The 19,121-nt window shown below is 39.1% G+C and overlaps 1 protein-coding gene across 2 annotated transcripts in view; it reads left to right on the top strand.

The window, feature by feature from the left end:
• LOC127862234 (sushi, von Willebrand factor type A, EGF and pentraxin domain-containing protein 1-like) overlaps nucleotides 1–19,121 on the top strand; it is a 44,804-nt gene that overhangs the window by 16,996 nt on the left and 8,687 nt on the right. Inside the window, exons 19-27 of one of the 2 annotated variants that reach the window (XM_052401276.1) lie at nucleotides 424–585; nucleotides 1,259–1,429; nucleotides 1,809–1,922; nucleotides 2,408–2,521; nucleotides 3,350–3,551; nucleotides 4,171–4,328; nucleotides 7,016–7,214; nucleotides 14,056–14,228; nucleotides 16,765–17,004. In XM_052401276.1, the coding sequence (XP_052257236.1) occupies nucleotides 424–585; nucleotides 1,259–1,429; nucleotides 1,809–1,922; nucleotides 2,408–2,521; nucleotides 3,350–3,551; nucleotides 4,171–4,328; nucleotides 7,016–7,214; nucleotides 14,056–14,228; nucleotides 16,765–17,004 (1,533 nt within the window). The remainder of the gene's footprint in view (nucleotides 1–423; nucleotides 586–1,258; nucleotides 1,430–1,808; nucleotides 1,923–2,407; nucleotides 2,522–3,349; nucleotides 3,552–4,170; nucleotides 4,329–7,015; nucleotides 7,215–14,055; nucleotides 14,229–16,764; nucleotides 17,005–19,121) is intronic. The other variant, XM_052401277.1, reaches the window with a different exon arrangement.

Here is a 19,121-nt window from a genome sequence, read left to right on the forward strand (position 1 = left end):
TTCGTGTCGATTAAGCTTATTTTACTAATGCTTTGTTGATTAAAAAGTTGTATTAGAATGAAAATAATAGCATTTGTGATAATTTGTTTCAAATGTACGCAAGCCCTTATGATCGTTAGAAGTACATAACTGTGGTTCAGTGGATTGCTAGAGGCGTTTTCAGATTTATATTTAATGATTTTGTTTAGTTAACGTAAGCGTGTCAATTTTTTTGCCTTAATGTTCAATGCATTCCAGCACTATACAGCGGGTGATGATTTGCTCACAAAAAACACAACAAATAAATCTGACTGTCTAAATGATTCTATTCGTGAACTTGAAACATTAATTGAAAACGATGCAAAGAGGAATTTTGTCGTGGATCTTTTCTTGCTCTTAAAATATACCTTCAAGAACGGGCAAACATCTTCGCTTGTATTGCAGAAAAATGTTCCGTGGGTTACGTGTCAAAGACCGGAGTAGAGCCGTGCTGGCCCTGTCCCCGGGGCACATTCCAATCCAAGCCTGGGAAGTCCGCGTGTATCAAGTGCCCAGGAGGAGCGGATACGTTCAGTGACGGAGCCTCGGACTTCATGCAGTGTGGAAGTGCGCATGATGGTTGTCTCGGCATTTCGTAGACAATAGCTTCATAATTACATCTAAATATTCTAAATATTCTTTATCAAGTATTATTTTGACGGTTTAATAAATATACATTTTCTATGTTGTCAGAAAGTTTCAACAAAATATTTCCACGAACTAGAGTAAACTTACATTGTATGTCTGTTAACGTTCTAGCTGCATGCAGGTTGATATAAAATTGCCTTTTTGTTTTATCATGTTATTTTACTAATTTTGGAAGACGTTCATAATTCACGTATATAAATGTAGAACGCAATACTGCACATCTCCATGACGTCTTATTAAATTTGATATTTCGTTTGATTGTACGTTTATATTACAAATTCAAATCTTTTCGTGGCCTTCAAGATTCAAAAAGTCGAAGTCTAAGGCCTATTCATGTAAAAGAATTCTTTATACATAAAAGTGTTTTAAAGATGTAAGCATTTCAACAAGAATTGATATCGTTACATTTTGAAAGCGGACACGTTTGATTTTGCAAAGGAGATTCATTTTTTGATGTTCAGTGAAAACAAATTAAGTTAATATTTTCCTTAGGATTTATTTTATCCAGACCCTGACGATTGAACGCAGTTTCCGTCCAGCTCTCATGGCCAATACATTACCATGTTATAACACCCGTTTTGTCTCTTGCCAGTAGCGCCATCGGACTACCCGCAAGACGTCGCTCCACCGGAAGTGAGTGAGGCGCCGCAGGCCGAACTGGCGTTTGATGACTGCTTCTCCATGCCGTGCAAGAACAACGCAACCTGCAGCCCGGCGCCGAGCGGCCAGGGTTTCGAGTGCAAATGCTGCGAGGGATTCGGAGGTGAGGGGCTAGCGGAGTTGATTGTTGTGTCGCCTTGGTTTAGGTGTAGAAATATGTTTATGTCATGTAATTCGGTCTGCTGGAATTCCCGACGTTTCACAACTGTATCGAGCTCGTCAGGTGTTTCTTTTTCAATCATTAACTTATCAGTCGTATGTTTATTATGAAATCTCTTGTTAGTTAACCAAACGTTTTTGTATGCTATGATTGCACTTCAGTGTAGTGAGAAAATAATGATGTGAATAGCAAGGTCGATAATTAATGCACCGATCTTTGAATCCCGCTTGCACTCGTATATATTCAGTTTTCTCCCTTTCAAGTGAGGATACACTGCGTTATCACAGCGATAATAGACATGCACTGCCCTATGTTCTTGCAGGTGTGCACTGTGACACGGAGTTTAACGAGTGTGACGTCAACCCGTGTCTACACGGGGGCACGTGCGAGGACGCTCTGGGGGACTACCTGTGTCATTGTGCACTGGGATACACCGGTGAGAGGAAACACTCTGACTTTCATACTGTGTAGTAGCGCACTTTATTGTGTGTTGGATTCAATTACCCTAGATAAAGATACTAATGCAGACATTCAATATGATAGTTAATATTTTCGAACAAACATTTTCGGTATTCTATTTAATCACTTGAGAGAATAATAATGATGTAGATATTAAAATGACCGTTTCTCTATATCGACGAAACTGTTTATTGTGAAAAAAAAATAAGAAGAATATTGTCATATGCATGTAAGCTGCTGTTCGTAGAGATATACTCACTTATATAACACGCACAATGCCCAGTTGCGAGTGGCTTAGTTAAACATTTTAACCAACGGTAAGTAGTTCAGTGGGAATAACCAGCACGCTATTTTATAATCCAATCAACTTGCTTACAAATTGTTGGACAAAACCTAAGTCTCCCAGAAGGGAAACGCACACAGTGTTTTTCGAGTAGTCAACATTGCGAACTTTGTTTTCAGGAAAGAAGTGCGAGACTGACATTGATGACTGCTCAGAGATCGTCTGCTTGAATGGCGGCGTCTGCGTGGATCAGCTGGACGGCTATACGTGTAGTTGTGTCAATGGTTACACGGGTAACGCTATACATATGAGTAGCGCACTCGGAAAAAACGGGCTTAATGCATGTGCGTAAAGAGTCGTCCCAAATAAGCTTTTTCAGTCCGCACAGGCTAACCAGGGAGGACACTTTCCGCTTTATTTTTTTTTGTTTTCGTTTGAAAGAAGTCTCTTCTAAATAAAAATCACGCCAAAGCGGAAAGTGCCATCCATTATCGAAGGATCCGGAAGACCAGCGTGTACTAGTACGTTAACAATGCACATATTGTCCAAGCGTGTACTAGTACGTTAGCAATGCACATATTGTCCACGTCAATGTGGAAAGTGTCATCCATTATCTAAGGATCCGGATGACCAGCGTGTACTAGCACGTTGGCAATGTACATATTGTCCAAGTTATCGATATAACGTGCCTTACATTGTGTCTTTCTTCATTGACGGTCATATCTTTAGTGTACTAGTACGTTAGCAATGCACATATTGTCCAAGCGTGTACTAGTACGTTAGCAATGCATATATTGTCCAAGTTATCGATGTAAAGTGCCTTATATTGCGTCTTTCTTCATTGACGGTCATATCTTTAAACAAAAATATTGCCGAACTATAATTCAACAGTGTTATTTTGCTTCTTTCAATAATGCATATATTCTTTTCGGAATCAATGACACTGAATAATAACTTTCATTTTGCCACTTTGTGAACCAGGTAATGATTTTTAAGATCCCATATTGTTCATTTTATATTTGCAACGCTTTACAATTATTTAACAACGTATATTTTCACGACTCTCAGTTTTGGCGTCCCATACTCTTCAATACCTATTCTAAGTCCCTTCCGTTGTACAGGCGTTCTATGCGAGACGAACATCGATGAGTGTGTGTCGTCGCCGTGTCTTAATGGCGGAACGTGCCTGGATGGCGTTGGCGGCTACCGCTGCGACTGTCCGCCGGGCCTCCGAGGAGAGCAGTGTGAGATCGACGACGACGACTGTGCCAGCGGACCCTGTAAGAACGACGCCACGTGCGTCGATGACGTAGACGGATACACGTAAGTTACGTAGTGGCTTCGTGGTGTTCCATATACTAGTATTAAGATGTGTCTGATTTATTTGTCATAAACAGCATTCGCGATCGTTTTTTATCACTTGTACTTTATATAACTCGTCACATCTACTTATAGTCAACTGTTAATGAAACACCGACCATACAAATATGACTAAACAAATGTAACATTAACAATTGTGTCTGGACATGGTCATGTTTGAAGGCGAGTAAAACTAAACACGATAATGCAGGTTCGGATCAGTTTGAGAGGTACGCGCGGGCTTATCCGGGACGACGATTTTCGGTTTTATGTTTTTCTCCACCATTTCAAGGATGTGTCAAATCACAATTTGTGCTTCAAAGGGTCTATTTCAAAGCAGACTTTTTATCGTAAATCCACTGTTGGCGGAAACATGTCGTTTGTTTGATGACACTAGCACGCGGTGATAAGTTATTGGGTGGCATGCGTTGGGATGGGCCTTTTTCAAAAGTTCTAACTACACTGTCCGTTTGTATGCTATTTTCTATTTAAATGAACTCTTTTCTCATCATAAAAACACTGCAGACGGAAAGTGTCATGTCGGCTAGACACTTAACAAACATATGTCTCTCTCTCCCTTCAGTTGCGACTGTCCTCCGGGTTACGATGGAGAGAACTGCGAGATCAACAAGGACGAGTGCGCCAGCGGACCCTGCGCTGCTCCGGCAACTTGCCAGGACCTTGTGAACGACTACAAGTGCATATGTCCCACTGCCAAAAAAGGACGTAACTGCGACCAGAGTACGTATTTCTATTGTTATTGCGTTTGTATGCCCTCTCGGCTTTATGGTTTAACGCATGCATTGTACGATTTCAAGCCATTTAGAAAGTGGATGAGGTGCAGTGTGCTAGGTTTACTTTAAATCTAAGGGTTGTCTCTTGAACGGGATGTCAAGAATTGTATTTTGATGTAATAACAAATTTTCTGCTGCACAGTCGAAAACTTATTTATATAAAACAGGTATTAATCAAGGCCGTTTATCAAGGGCGCCATCTTATTTTGCGATGCATTAATAAATGAGCCAATGCTATTTCCGAGTTGGCGTTAAGGACCGGATGTTTTGAAATTTCACGGATAATTCTTTAGGGTGAGTAGGTTTTTATATGGAAGATTTATTCATCAACAAATGTACATAAACATACAACCACAACCAATTTAGAAACGTTAGGACATTAATGACTTGCGACATGGCGGAGTTTTTGAAAGCATATCAATGTATTGTGGCTGTGTGACGAGCAAAAGTCCACCCGATTAATTCGCGAACGACATCAAACGATTGGGTTCAACATATACTAGTTACTGCATGCACAGACACATTGACATCTTGCATATCTATTTAGATGATTTTGTGTTTTTCCAAATGGATGGAGATGGAGCTAATGCCAAGGAGGTGGAGCTAAGGACATGAGGTGGCGCAATGCACGATTTATGTATCATCACATTTCTAAAATTTTGATGAATATTGTTCCTTTTTTATATTCCTTTTTATTATTCAACGTAAATACTTCAACCCAAATCTATACAGAACATATACACTTTCTATCAAAAACAAGATTTGAATATGTGAATATATAAGTAACCAACTCAATTGTAAAGTAAGTAAGTTAACCAAGAGGTCAATAATCAGAAAAAACAACATATTGTACGATGTAAATCCAAAATATGTTATATACAATAAATCCAATAATTAAAATTTCAACATTCTCAAAATATGTTCTCTACAACAAATGTGTTTACACAAAAACAAAATTGACGAAGTTAAAAAAAAGATATTACTTCTTCTTGAAACGCGGAGTTTTGTCCCTAATTAAAATTGCTTAATTTACTAAAAGCAAAGGTCAACGAATCTTAAATAGGCTCACATACATGTATGCCATTCGTTCCTACTAATATCTGCAAAAGTATGATAGCTTCGGCTTTAATCGTTACCTTTTGTTTATTATACTTAAGCACGGACTCTAGATTACACTCCGTGACTTAAGCTTCTTTCCAGTTTTGTAATATATTTAATAACATAAATTTAAAAATCTCTTTGCACACATGTTTCTTCATAACGATATAGACTTTATGTTTTTAATCATATTTCATTATGATCGAATTAAGAAAAAAGATTGAACACTCAACCTGAAATACGAAACAAAAAGTTTATGGTCGGCATCGAAAATTAAAATAGCTAAAGTAGTGCACTGGCGTCACCTTCTGTCACTACCGCCACCACCTTGGCATTGGCTTCATCTCCTTTGGAAAACACCAAATTATGTATTAGATCAACAAGAAGCCAATGTCTTTGTGCATTTGAAAACTTATACATGTTCAAAGCAATGGTTTGAAGTTATTAGTGATTTAATTGGGTGGAAATTTGCTCGTCAGACAGGCCAAATACATCGATTATATGTTGAAATCTTTACCAGGCCACAACTTAAAAAGATCATCACGTTTCCAAATGGGTTTTTATTATTTATATGTTTCTGTACATGTGTGGATGAATAAATCTTCACTGAATCGCACTACGTTGCCCGATTTTAAAAATAATGCGAAATATGTTGTAAAAACATATAAAACGTACTCACTATGTAAAATTATCCGTGACATTTAATAACATCCGGTCCTTAGCGCCACCTCGGAAGTAGCATTGGCTCATTTATCAATGCATCGCAAAAAGGAGGTTGCGCCCGTATTTAAGGCCGTACATTATATTGGGGACCGCCACTTTTCTGTGCCGATTTGTTTTGTAACAAATACGATTAAAAGTGTAATTATCGGAGTAAACTTAGTCATTTTGAAAATCATTGACGTTTAAAAAAAAAATTATGATACCACTGGAAGATTAATATATTTTATTTAACATTCCTCGTTAGAAGTAAGACAATAAAACGTTGACATAAAAATAAACCCGCTATTAGTCACAAATATTCTGAGGGCGATGGCAACAGGAGACAATTCATGGTGCCCGATATACATTTAAGCAATTTAGGTCAACCTATCAACGAGTGTTGTGTACTGAGAAGTAAATGGCATGTTATTATTACTTCTTTGATTCTTAAGTAACAAATAGCATGCGTATTTTCATTTATATGTAAACAATATTACGGAATACCGGGTACAATGTATATAAAATACAGCGTCGCTTCGGGTCTAAAAAACAGGTAAATGCCGTTAAGAAATTAATTATGTAAAAAAAAGAAGATAAATATCCAAACCGCGATTCGTAAACAAATATTTTTTTGGCACAACAGACTTTATATTATTTTGCATTTTTGATATCTTATATTAACTATCTTTTCTGGATGTAAACTGAAAGTTAATACATTTATGTCAAATTACATATATCAAAAGTACAAAACAATCTGTTAACATGTCCTTTCAATGAACTATTGTACATTCAACCAAAACAAGAACTTATACCGACCTATGTCTTCTGCTGCAGACATCGACCCGAACTTCCAGCTGGATTTCCCGCGTACGGCCAGTACGACGGACTACGCTCTGACGACAATCAAGCAAGACCTGACCGCCGTTACCGTCTGCTTCTGGATGAAGACAGACGACAGCACGAACCAGGGCACCGCCTTCTCGTATGCCAACGTGGAGGGCGACAATGTGTTCACGCTGACCAACTATGATGGGTGAGTATGTACTCTGACCGATTATGTTGGGTGAGTATTCACATCTACCGATTATGATGGTTCAGTATTCACTCTGACCGATAATATTGGTTGAGTATTTTCTCTGACCGATTATGTTGTTTGGGTTTTTACTCTGACCGATGAAGTTGGTAGGGTATTTACTATGACCGATTCTGTCTGGTTAGTATTCATTCTGACCGATTATGTTGGGTTTGTAGTCACTGTGACTGACTATGGCGGTTGAGTAATTTCTCTGACCGGTCATGTTGGGCGAGTATTCACTCTGACCGATGCTGTTTGGTGAGTATTCACTCTGACCGCTTATGTTGGGTTTGTAGTCACTGTGACTGATTATGGCGGTTGAGTATTTTCTCTGATCGATTATGTTGGGTGAGCATTCACTCTGGCCGATTATGAAGGGTGAGTATTCACTTTGACCGATTATGTCGGGTCAGTATTAAATTTGACCGATAATGTTGGGTTTGTATTTACTCCAACCGATTATGAAGAACGAGTATTCTATCTTACCGATAATGAAGGATGAGTATTCATTCTGACCGATTATATTCGGTGAGTTTTCACTCTGGTTGATTTTGTCAGGTGAGTATTGAATTCACTGACCAATTATGTTCGTTGAGTATTCACTCTGAGTGATTATGTTGGGTGAGTATTCTCTCTAACCGATTATGAAGGGCGAGTTTTCACTGTAACCGATTATGTTGGCTGAGTATTTACTCGGACCGATTATGAATGGCTGATTGCTGGTCGATGATGATGGGTGACCTTTTCTCTGACTGATAATGACAGGTGAGTTTTTACTTGCTGAGCGATAATGATGGGTGCGATGTACTCTGACTGATAATGATAGGTGAGTATTTACTTGCTGGACGATGATAATGGGCGAGATGTACTCCGACTGATAATGAAAGGTGAGTATTTACTTGCTGGGCGATGATGATGGGTGAGATGTTCTCTGACTGATAATGATAGGTGAGTACATTGTTGTTTTTACTTGCTGAGTGATGATGATGGGTGAGATGTACTCTGACTGATAATTATAGGTGAGTATTTACTTGCTGGGCGATGGTGATGGGTGAGATGTACTCTGACTGATAATGATAGGTGAGTATTTACTTGTTGGGCGATGATAATGGGCGAGATGTACTCTGACTGATAAAAATAGGTGAGTATTTACTTGATGGGCGATGATGATGGATGAGATGTACTCTGACTGATAATAATAGGTGAGTAGTTACTTGATTGGCGATGATGATGGGTGAGATGTACTCTGACTGATAATGATAGGTTAGTATTTACTTGATGGGCGATGATGATGGGTGAGATTTACTCTGACTGATAATGATAGGTGAGTATTAACTTGCTGAGCGATGATGATGGTTGACCTTTTCTCTGACTGATAATGATACGTGAGTAATTACTTGCTGGTCGATGATGATGTGTGACCTATTCTCTGACTGATAATGATAGGTGAGTATTTACATGCTGGTCGATGATGACGGGTGAGATGTACCTCTGACTGATAATGGTAGGTGAGTATTTACTTGCTGGTCGATAATGATGGACGAGTTTTAATCTGACTGATAATGATCGGTGAGTATTTACTTTCTGGTCGATTATGATTGGTGAGATGTACTCTTACTTATAATGATAGGTGAGTATTTACTTGCTGGTCGATGAGTATGTGTGAGATGTACTCTGACTGATAATGATAGGTGGGTTTTTACTTGCTGGGCGATGATGATGGGTGAGATATACTCGGACTGATAATGATAGGTGAGTATTTACTTGCTGGGCGATGATGATGGGTGAGATGTACTCTGGCTGATAATGAAAGGTGAGTATTTACTTGCTGGGCGATGATGATGGGTCAGATGTACTCTGACTGATAATGATAGGTGAGTATTTACTTGCTGGTCGATGATGATGGGTGAGATGTACTCCGGCTGATAATAATAAGTGAGTATATACTTGCTGGTTGCTGACGAAGGGTGCGATGTACTCTAACTTATAATGATAGGTGAGAATTTACTTGCTGGTCGATGATGATGGGTGAGATGTACTCTGACTGATAATGATAGGTGATTATTTACTTGATGGGCGATGATGATGGGTGAGATGTACTATGACTGATAATGATAGGTGAGTATTTACTTGATGGGCGATGATAATGGGTGAGATGTACTATGACTGATAATGATAGGTGAGTGTTTACTTGCTGGTCGATGATGATGGGTGAGCTGTACTCTGACTGTTAATGATAGGTGAGTATTTACTTGCTGGTCGATGATGATGGGTGAGATGTACTCTAACTTACAATGAAAGGTGAGTTTTTACTTGCTGTGCAAAAATAATGGTTGACCTGTACTCTGACTGATAATGAAAGGTGAGTATATACTTGCTGGTGGCTGACGAAGGGTAAGATGTACTCTAACTTATAATGATAGGTGAGAATTTACTTGCTGGTCGATGATGATGGGTGAGATGTACTCTGACTGATAACGATAGGTGAGTATTTACTTGATGGGCGATGATGATGGGTGAGATGTACTATGACTGATAATGATAGGTGAGTATTTACTTGATGGGCGATGATAATGGGTGAGATGTACTATGACTGATAATGATAGGTGAGTGTTTACTTGCTGGTCGATGATGATGGGTGAGCTGTACTCTGACTGTTAATGATAGGTGAGTATTTACTTGCTGGTCGATGATGATGGGTGAGATGTACTCTAACTTACAATGAAAGGTGAGTTTTTACTTGCTGTGCAAAAATAATGGTTGACCTGTACTCTGACTGATAATGAAAGGTGAGTATATACTTGCTGGTGGCTGACGAAGGGTAAGATGTACTCTAACTTATAATGATAGGTGATTATTTGCTTGCTGTGTGCTTATGATTGGTGAGATGTACTCTGACTTATAATGATAGGCGAGTATTAACTTGCTGTTTGCTGATGATGGGTGAGATGTACTCTAACTTATAAGGATAGGTGAGTATTAACTTGCTGGTTGATGATGTTGAAGGGTGAGATGTACTCTCACTTATAATGATATTTATGTATTAACATGCTGTGTGCTGTTGATGGGTGAGCTCTACTCTAACTTATAATGATAGGTGAGTAATTACTTGCTGAGCGATGATAATGGGTGAGATGTTCTCTGACTGACCAAGATAGGTGAGTATTTACTTGCTGGTCGATGGTGATGGGTGAGATGTACTCTAACTGACAATGATAGATGAGTATTTTCTTGCTGGTCGATGATGACTGGTGAGATGATGTCTAACATATAATGATAGGTGAGTATTTACTTTCTGATTGATGATGATGGGTGAGATGTACTCTGACTGATCATGATAGGTGAGTATTTACTTGCTGGTCGATGATGACTGGTGAGATGAGGTCTAACTTAATGATAGATGAGTATTTACTTGCTGGGCGATTATGATGGTTGAGATATACTCTGACTGATAATGAAAGGTGAGTATTTACTTGCTGGGCGATTATGATGGGTGAGAAATACCCTGACTGATAATGATAGGTGAGTATTTACTTGCTGAGCAATTATGATGGGTGAGATATACTCAAGGACCACAATGGAAATATGGGTTTACCCATTTTTGTGTTATCCTTGGTGTTGGTATGTATGTAATGGTATATTTATTTTCATGTATGTTATATTTTATATTTTGTACATGTTGTAAATGCCCTTGTATGCATTCCTTGCCGAAATAAATCTATCTATCTATCTAACTGATAATGATAGGTGAGTATTTACTTGCTGAGCAATTATGATGGGTGAGATTTACTCGGACTGATAATGATAGGTGAGTATTTACTTGCTGGGCGATGATGATGGGTGAGATTTTGTCTGACTGATAATGATAGGTGAGTTTTTACTTGCTGGGCGATGATGATGGGTGAGATTTTGTCTGACTGATAATGATAGGTGAGTTTTTACTTGCTGGGCGATGATGATGGGTGAGATTTTGTCTGACTGATAATGATAGGTGAGTTTTTACTTGCTAGGCGATAGTGATGGGTGAGATGTACTCTGACTGATAATGATAGGTGAGTATTCAATTGCTGGGCGATGATGATGGGTGATATGTACTCAAACTGATAATGATACGTGAGTATTTACTTGCTGGTCGATGATGATGGGTGAGATGTACTATGACTGATAATGAAAGGTGAGTATTTACATGCTGGTCGATGATGATGGGTGAGATGTACTATGACTGATAATGATAGGTGAGTATTTACTTGATTGGCGATGATAATGGGTGAGATGTTCTCTGACTGATAATGATATGTGAGTATGTACTTGCTGGTCGATGATGATGGGTGAGATGTACTCTGACTGATAACGATAGGTGAGTATTTACTTGCTGGTCGATGATGATGGGTGAGATGTACTATGACTGATAATTATAGGTGAGTATTTACTTGAAGGGCGATGATGATCGGTGAGATGTACTCTGACTGATAATGATAGGTGTGTTTTTACTTGCTGGGCGATGATGATGGGTCAGATGTACTCTGACTGATAATGATAGGTGAGTATTTACTTGCTGGGCGATGATAATGGGTGAGATGTACTCTGACTGATACCTGTAATTATAGGTGAGTATTTACGTGCTGGTCGATGATGATGGGTGAGATGAACTCTGACTGACTATGATAGGTGAATATTTACTTGCTGGTCGATAATGATGGGTTAGATGTAATCTGACTGATAATAATAGGTGAGTTTTTATTTGCTGGGCGATAATGATGGGTGAGATGTAATCTGACTGATAATGATAGATGAGTTTTTACTTGCTGGGCGATGGTGATGGGTGAGATGTTCTATGACTGATCATGATAGGTGAGTATTTACTTGCTGGGCGATGATGATGGGTGAGATGTACTATGACTGATAATGATAAGTGAGTATTTACTTGCTGAGCGATTATGATGGGTGAGATGTACTATGACTGATAATGATAGGTGTGTATTTACTTGCGGAGAGATGATGGGTAAGCTTTACTCTGATTGATAATGATAGGTGAGTGTTTACTTGCTGGTCGATGATGATGGGTGAGATTTACTTTGACTGATAATGATAGGTGAGTTTTTACTTTCTTGGCGATGATGAAGGGTGAGATGTACTATGACTGATAATGATAAGTGAGTACTTGCTTGCTGAGCGATTATGATGGGTGAGATGTACTATGACTGATAATGATAGGTGTGTATTTACTTACGGAGAGATGATGGGTAAGCTTTACTCTGATTGATAATGATAGGTGAGTATTTACTTGATGGGCGATGATAATGTGTGAGATGTACTCTGACTGATAATGATAGGTGGGTATTTACTTGCTGGTCGATGATGATAAGTGAGACGTACTCTGACTGATAATGATAGGTGAGTATTCACTTGCTGGGCGATGATGATGGGTGAGATGTACTCTAACTGATAATGATATGTGAGTATTTACTTGCTGGTCGATGATGATGGGTAAGATGTACTACGACTGATAATGATAGGTGAGTATTTACTTTCTGGTCGATGATGATGGGTGAGATGTTCTATGACTGATAATGATAGGTGAGTATTGACTTGATGGGCGATGATGATGCGTGAGATGTACTCTGACTGATAATGATATGTGGGTATTGACTTGCTGGTCGATGATGATGGGTGAGACGTACTATGACTGATAATGAAAGGTGAGTATTTACATGCTTGTCGATGATGATTGGTGAGATGTCTAATGACTGATAATAATAGGTGAGTATTTACTTGATGGGCGATGATGATGGGTGAGATGTACTCTGACTGATAATGATAGGTGAGTATTTACTTGCTGGTCGATGATGATGGGTTAGATGTACTCTGACTGATAATGATAGGTGAGTTTTTACTTGCTGGGTGTTAGTGATGGGTCAGATGTACTCTGACTGATAATGATAGGTGAGTATTTACTTGCTGGACGATGATAATGGGCGAGATGTACTCTGACTGATAATGATAGGTGAGTTTTTACTTGCTGGGCGATAGTGATGGGTCAGATGTACTCTGACTGATAATGGTAGGTGAGTTTTTACTTGCTGGGCGATAGTGATGGGTCAGGTGTACTCTGACTGATAATGATAGGTGAGTACATTGTATTTACTTGCTTGGCGATGATAATGTGTGAGATGTACTCTGACTGATAATGATAGGTGAGTATTTACTTGTGGTAGATGATGATGGGTGATATGAACTCTGACTGATTATGATAGGTAACTATTCACACTGACCGATTGTGATTGGTAAATAGACTCTCGTAATAATCATGACGGTTGAATGTTCATATTTTAACACATCGTTACACGACAATGCAGTGCTTAGACATAATTTATAGATCTATTTATTTAAATAACCATCTAAGGTACACCTCTTACAGTTACTGTTCGTTATACTGTTAGCTGATTCACACATGTATTACCAGACAAAAACTCGTTTAATGTTGATTTTTCTTAAGATAGGCGATTAGTTTAACTGAATAATTTCTCTGGATTTATGACGTCATTTTGTCGAAAAAATGACGCCATTTTTTGCCGTGGTTTATAGCAGAAATTTAATGAACGGGGCTTTAATCAACCGATTTCGCTGTAAAAGTGAGATAAAATACAATTTCCCATGGCCCAATGTGTTTATGTTCCATACCTTAAAACACGATCATAGTATCGGATAAAAAGTATACAAGATTGGCGATTTCTGTACATTCCTATATATTGCACCTGTCCATATTGGCTCTCCTCAACAAATATATTGTCACCAACAGGTGGGCGTTCTACGTTAACGGTGACAACAGGACCACTATCGTGAAGGCCAACACTGGTCAGTGGATGCACGTGTGCGTGCTGTGGTCCTCAAACCGAGGCACGTGGAGGATATATATGAACGGTATACCCAGTGACAGTGGCAAAAACTTGGCTAAAGGACGAAATATAAAAGGTATGTATGGTAGTTAATCTCATCTCAAGACACGCTCCAAAGCAACTCAAATTTGAACATGAAAACCTTTGGCCTAACTGATAATGTTTATGTTATGGTTCATCGGAAAAATAGGGTAGATGGCCCCCAAACGTTCTGTTAGCTTTTTACAATAGAAAAAGTATGTCACACTCTAATAATGATTAATGCCTTCCATACAGAACTCTTAAAAATGTATATTTAATTTTCTTTTTTTTTAATTACTTTCAATTAATTTGAAGTTAATTTTGCGAAAATGATCGATTGTAGTAAAGTACAAAGTTGAAAATTCCAGTGGGCCCCCGAAGCCCTTGGAAGGCAAATCATAAAATATAAAATAACAAATTGTTTTTCTCAGGCTATTTTGCATACACAATTGATTGGTTTACAAAAATAAATAAATTTCCTGTTAATATATAGAAAGGGAGACTTGACGCCTCGGGCTTTAGAGACGCCCACCTAACTGCCCGGAAGCTCTTTGCTTAAAGAAGCCAAACTAAGCCTCAATGTGGCGTCTGACTTTTATAAAGCCTAACTCTGCCTTAGTGAAGATCTCGATCTCAATAAAGTCGTCCACTTCCTTTATGAGGGTTTTGCTTCAATGTACCCGACATATTCCTTAGTAAAGCCCTTGATGTCAATGATGACGTCAACTTCCTTTATGAGGGATATGGCTTCAATGTAACCGACATTTGCCTTAGTAAAGCTCGGGAGATCTATGAAGCCGTCCATTGTCTTTATGGTAGTTTTGCTTCAATGTAGCCGACATTCGCCTATGTGAAGCTCTGTGTCTCAATGAAGCCTTTCACTTTCTTTATGAGAGTCTTGCTTCAACGAAGGCGACATTTGCCTTTGTGAAGCTCTGGGTCTCAATGAAGCCGTCGACTTCCTTTATGAGGGTTTTGCTTCAATGTAGCCGACATTTGCTTTAGTGCAGCTCTGGGTCTCAATGAAGCCGTCCACTTCCTTTATGAGGGTCTTGTTTCAATGTAGCCAACATTTGCGTAGTGCAGCTCTCGGTCTCAATGAAGCCGTCCACTCCCTGTACGAGGTTCTCGCTTCTATGTACATGTAGCTGACATTTGCCTTAGTGAAGCTCTGGATCTCAATGAAGCCGTCCACTTCCTTTATGAGGGTCTTGCTTAAATGTTGCCGACATTTGCCTTAGTGAAGCTCTCGATCTCAATGAAGCCGTCCACTTCCTTTATGAGAGCTTTGCTTCAATGTAGCCGACATTTGCCTTAGTGAAGCTCTGGATCTCAATGATGCCGTCCACTTCCTTTATGAGGGTTTTGCTTCAATGTAGCCGACATTTGCCTTAGTGAAGCTCTCGATCTCAATGAAGCCGTCCACTTCCTTTATGAGGGTTTTGCTTCAATGTAGCCGACATTTGCCTTAGTAAAGATCTGGATCTCAATATAGCCGTCCACTTCCTTTATTGGAGCTTTGCTTCAATGTAGCCGACATTTGCCTTAGTGAAGCTCTGGATCTCAATGAAGCCGTCCATTTCATTTATGAGGGTCTTGCTTCAACGTAGCCGACATTTGCACTAGTGAAGCTCTCGATCTCAATGAAGCCGTCCACTTCCTTTATGAGGGTTTTGCTTCAATGTAGCCGACATTTGCCTAAGTAAAGTTCTGGATCTCAATGAAGCCGTCCACTTCCTTTATGAGAGCTTTGCTTCAATGTAACCGACATTTGCCTTAGTGAAGCTCTGGATCTCAATGAAGCCGTCCACTTCCTTTATGAGGGTTTTGCTTCAATGTAGCTGACATTTGCCTTATTGAATCTCTGGATCTCAATGATACCGCCCATTTCCCTGATGAGGGTCTTGCTTCAATGTCGCCGACATTTGCCTTAGTGAAGCTCTGGATCTCAATAAAGCCATCCACTTCCTTTATGAGGGTCTTGCTTAAATAAAGCCTACATTTGCCTTAGTGAAGCTTTGGATCTCAATGAAGCCGTCCACTTCCTTTATGATGGTCTTGCTTCAATATAGCCTACATTTGCCTTAGTGAAGCTCTGGATCTCAATGATGCCGTCCACATTCTTTATGAAGGTCTTGTTCAATAAAGCCTACATTTGCCTTAGTAAAGCTCTCGGTCTCAATTAAACCGTCCACTTCCGTTAATAGGGGTCTAATGTAGCTTCTTGCTTCGAAATGATTTTTAGCTTCAATTAAGCTACGACGTTTGCGTATAACAAAGCCCTCGGTGAATCTTCACGCAATCGGTTACTTAACGCCCACAATATATGCTTATTGGAACTCCGCAGCCAGGGAACCGTTGGAACTTGAAACTTTCCTTTACGTGTGTGTGTATTTCAAAGTTTATAGGGTCATTCCGAGCCTGATGCTGCATTAAGTGCGGACCATTGGTGGGTTCCAGCATCCCTACGTAATTAAGTTACTAGACTCGCGAATGTTTGATGCAGATTGACCAATGAATGAGCAACTTGTTTTGCTGTACCAAGTGCGATATCTAGGTCTCAATTAACAATGTATGTGTACTTTTTCTAGGAGGAGGCGTGTTCGTGATAGGCCAAGAGCAGGACTCGCTGGGTGGAGACTTCAACAGCGCCGAGACGTTCATAGGCAAGATCACGCAGCTCAACATGTGGAGCCGTGAGTTCACCTCCGCGGAAATTGACAAACTTAGGCTGAGTTGCGGCAGACAGTTGGGGAACGTGATTGCTTGGACAGATATATCTGGGAACGTGTTTGGGGCGGTTAGAGAGTCGCCTACAGACTTTTGTAAAGGTAAACCGCGACGATAAAAATGATATTAATCTTAATGTAGACATATTCGTATGCTTGCCCACAAACTGTGCTGAGCTTCTGATGCGTCACGTGCCTGGCATAAAGGAACTGCTACTTATACACTTGCTTATGTCTTGTCTGCTTTGCTTGAATATTTGTTGATATGATTTGATTACACATGCATATGTTTATATTGAGCAATGCTCTGGGAGAAGCGGGCTTAAAGCATATGCGTACAGTGTGGTCCCAGATTTTCATGTGCAGTCCGTACAATCCAATCAGAGGATACTTTCCGCTTTTATGTTGTAGATTTGTTTCATTTTAAAGGAAGTCTCCTCTAAACGAAAATTCAGGCTAAGCGGGAAGTAGTGTCCCATATTGGGCCATGCGGACTACACAGGCTAATCTGGAACGACACTTTACGCACAGGCATAGGCCCGATTTGGCGTTAGCGCGGCTCATGCTATTCTACTTGTATCTGGTTTCCTATTTTCAATAAAGATCAGTTACACTCTCCCGTCTTAATTGTTTTGATTCATTTTAATAACGTTACAGTGTATTTATTTTATATTAAAAATTACGTTTGATAATTTGATTTTTTGACAGTCTTATTATACCCCCCCCCCTCCCCCGGGTAACGAAATAAAGGGGAATATACTGGCATTGTCATGGACCTCTTGCCGGCTGTCTCTCTGTGAACACAAACTTGTCCGAAAGCGTTCTCCTATACATTTCAACGTAAACATTAAAACGCGTGGAGGAATTGTCAATTATGATATCAAGTCGTGAATGTCCTCAATTTTATCATCCAACATTTAAAAAGTACACAAGTTGTACCGATTGGCAATTTATATTATTTATATTATATTGATTTAAATTTTAATAAGACGTGCGGCGTCAGCGGGTATTTGTCATCCCTTTTTAGACATAGTCTAGTTTCAACTGTAAAATCATAAAGTATTCCAATCATTTGTTTTCTCCAGACAAAGAATCATGGACGGATTATTCTGCAATAATTATGGAGGGGTACTTATGTTTTGAACGTAGTTCGGGATACAATAGATATATGCTAGTTATCAAATCATACGTGCTCTAGTTATTACGCATATGTACTCCTTACCCTTTAATTGTTGTCGACAATCAACTAAGATACAATCATCACTTATTAAAGTTTAAGGCGATACGGCACAAACAATAGGCATTATTTTACATTTATGCATTAATTATCGAATAAAGTTACAACATTTACCGGCGCTCTACAAAAGCATTATGTACATGTATTCGAATGATGACGAGCAACATCTCATCATCAACCTCGATGTGCACTGTACAGAGATATTAACAGTCTTATGAGTGAATTATATCTTACAAAACTTGTTTGTATGATTCAGTCGTGTGTGGATACTAATATAAATCAAGGTAAATAAACAAAGATGAGACCAAATAAATAAAAAAAGAGCAAAGTTTGTATTTGTATGACGGCAATCAAAAGGTGTTCTGTCGCGTGCTTAGCCCAGAAGGATGGAAATATTCATACATTGTCTTTTAAACTGCTGTGCATGCGAGATCATGATGTCTTTGGCAATGTTCAATGTTAAAGGGGCCGTCCAACAGATTCTGGCATGTATTGAAGCATATCATTAAATGCTTTATATTGGTGAATTTAAACATTTGACCTAAAATCCAGTAAAAAAAACAAGAATACAATTAAAAAAGTTAAAAAAGTAACCCTTAACAGGGCTCGAACCAATGACCCCTCAGTCCTGGAGAAAAAAGCCTCCCGCCTAAACCACTCGACCATCCATGCTTATGCTTAGAGCGGATGTATTTTTTACCTATATAAGCAATCCTCGCAGTTTCCAAACTATAACTACAACAACAGAACTTATTATTCAATCGTTTCGCGTCGCACGACGCTTTATAATTTTCAGGTTTTCAAATCGTCAAAAGATGCATATAATGGATATTTAAGAGCATGGTAAATGGTCAGTATTACTATTTCCTCAAACATATCATAACAAAAACGAAAATTTGCGAATCTGAAACAACTTTTTTTATTTTGTCAATTTACCAATCTGTTGGACGGGTCCTTTAACTTTCGCGGATGGCTAGCATAA

This window comes from Dreissena polymorpha, chromosome 16 (genome assembly GCF_020536995.1).
Source record: "Dreissena polymorpha isolate Duluth1 chromosome 16, UMN_Dpol_1.0, whole genome shotgun sequence".
Classification (NCBI taxonomy): Eukaryota; Metazoa; Mollusca; class Bivalvia; order Myida; family Dreissenidae; genus Dreissena; species Dreissena polymorpha.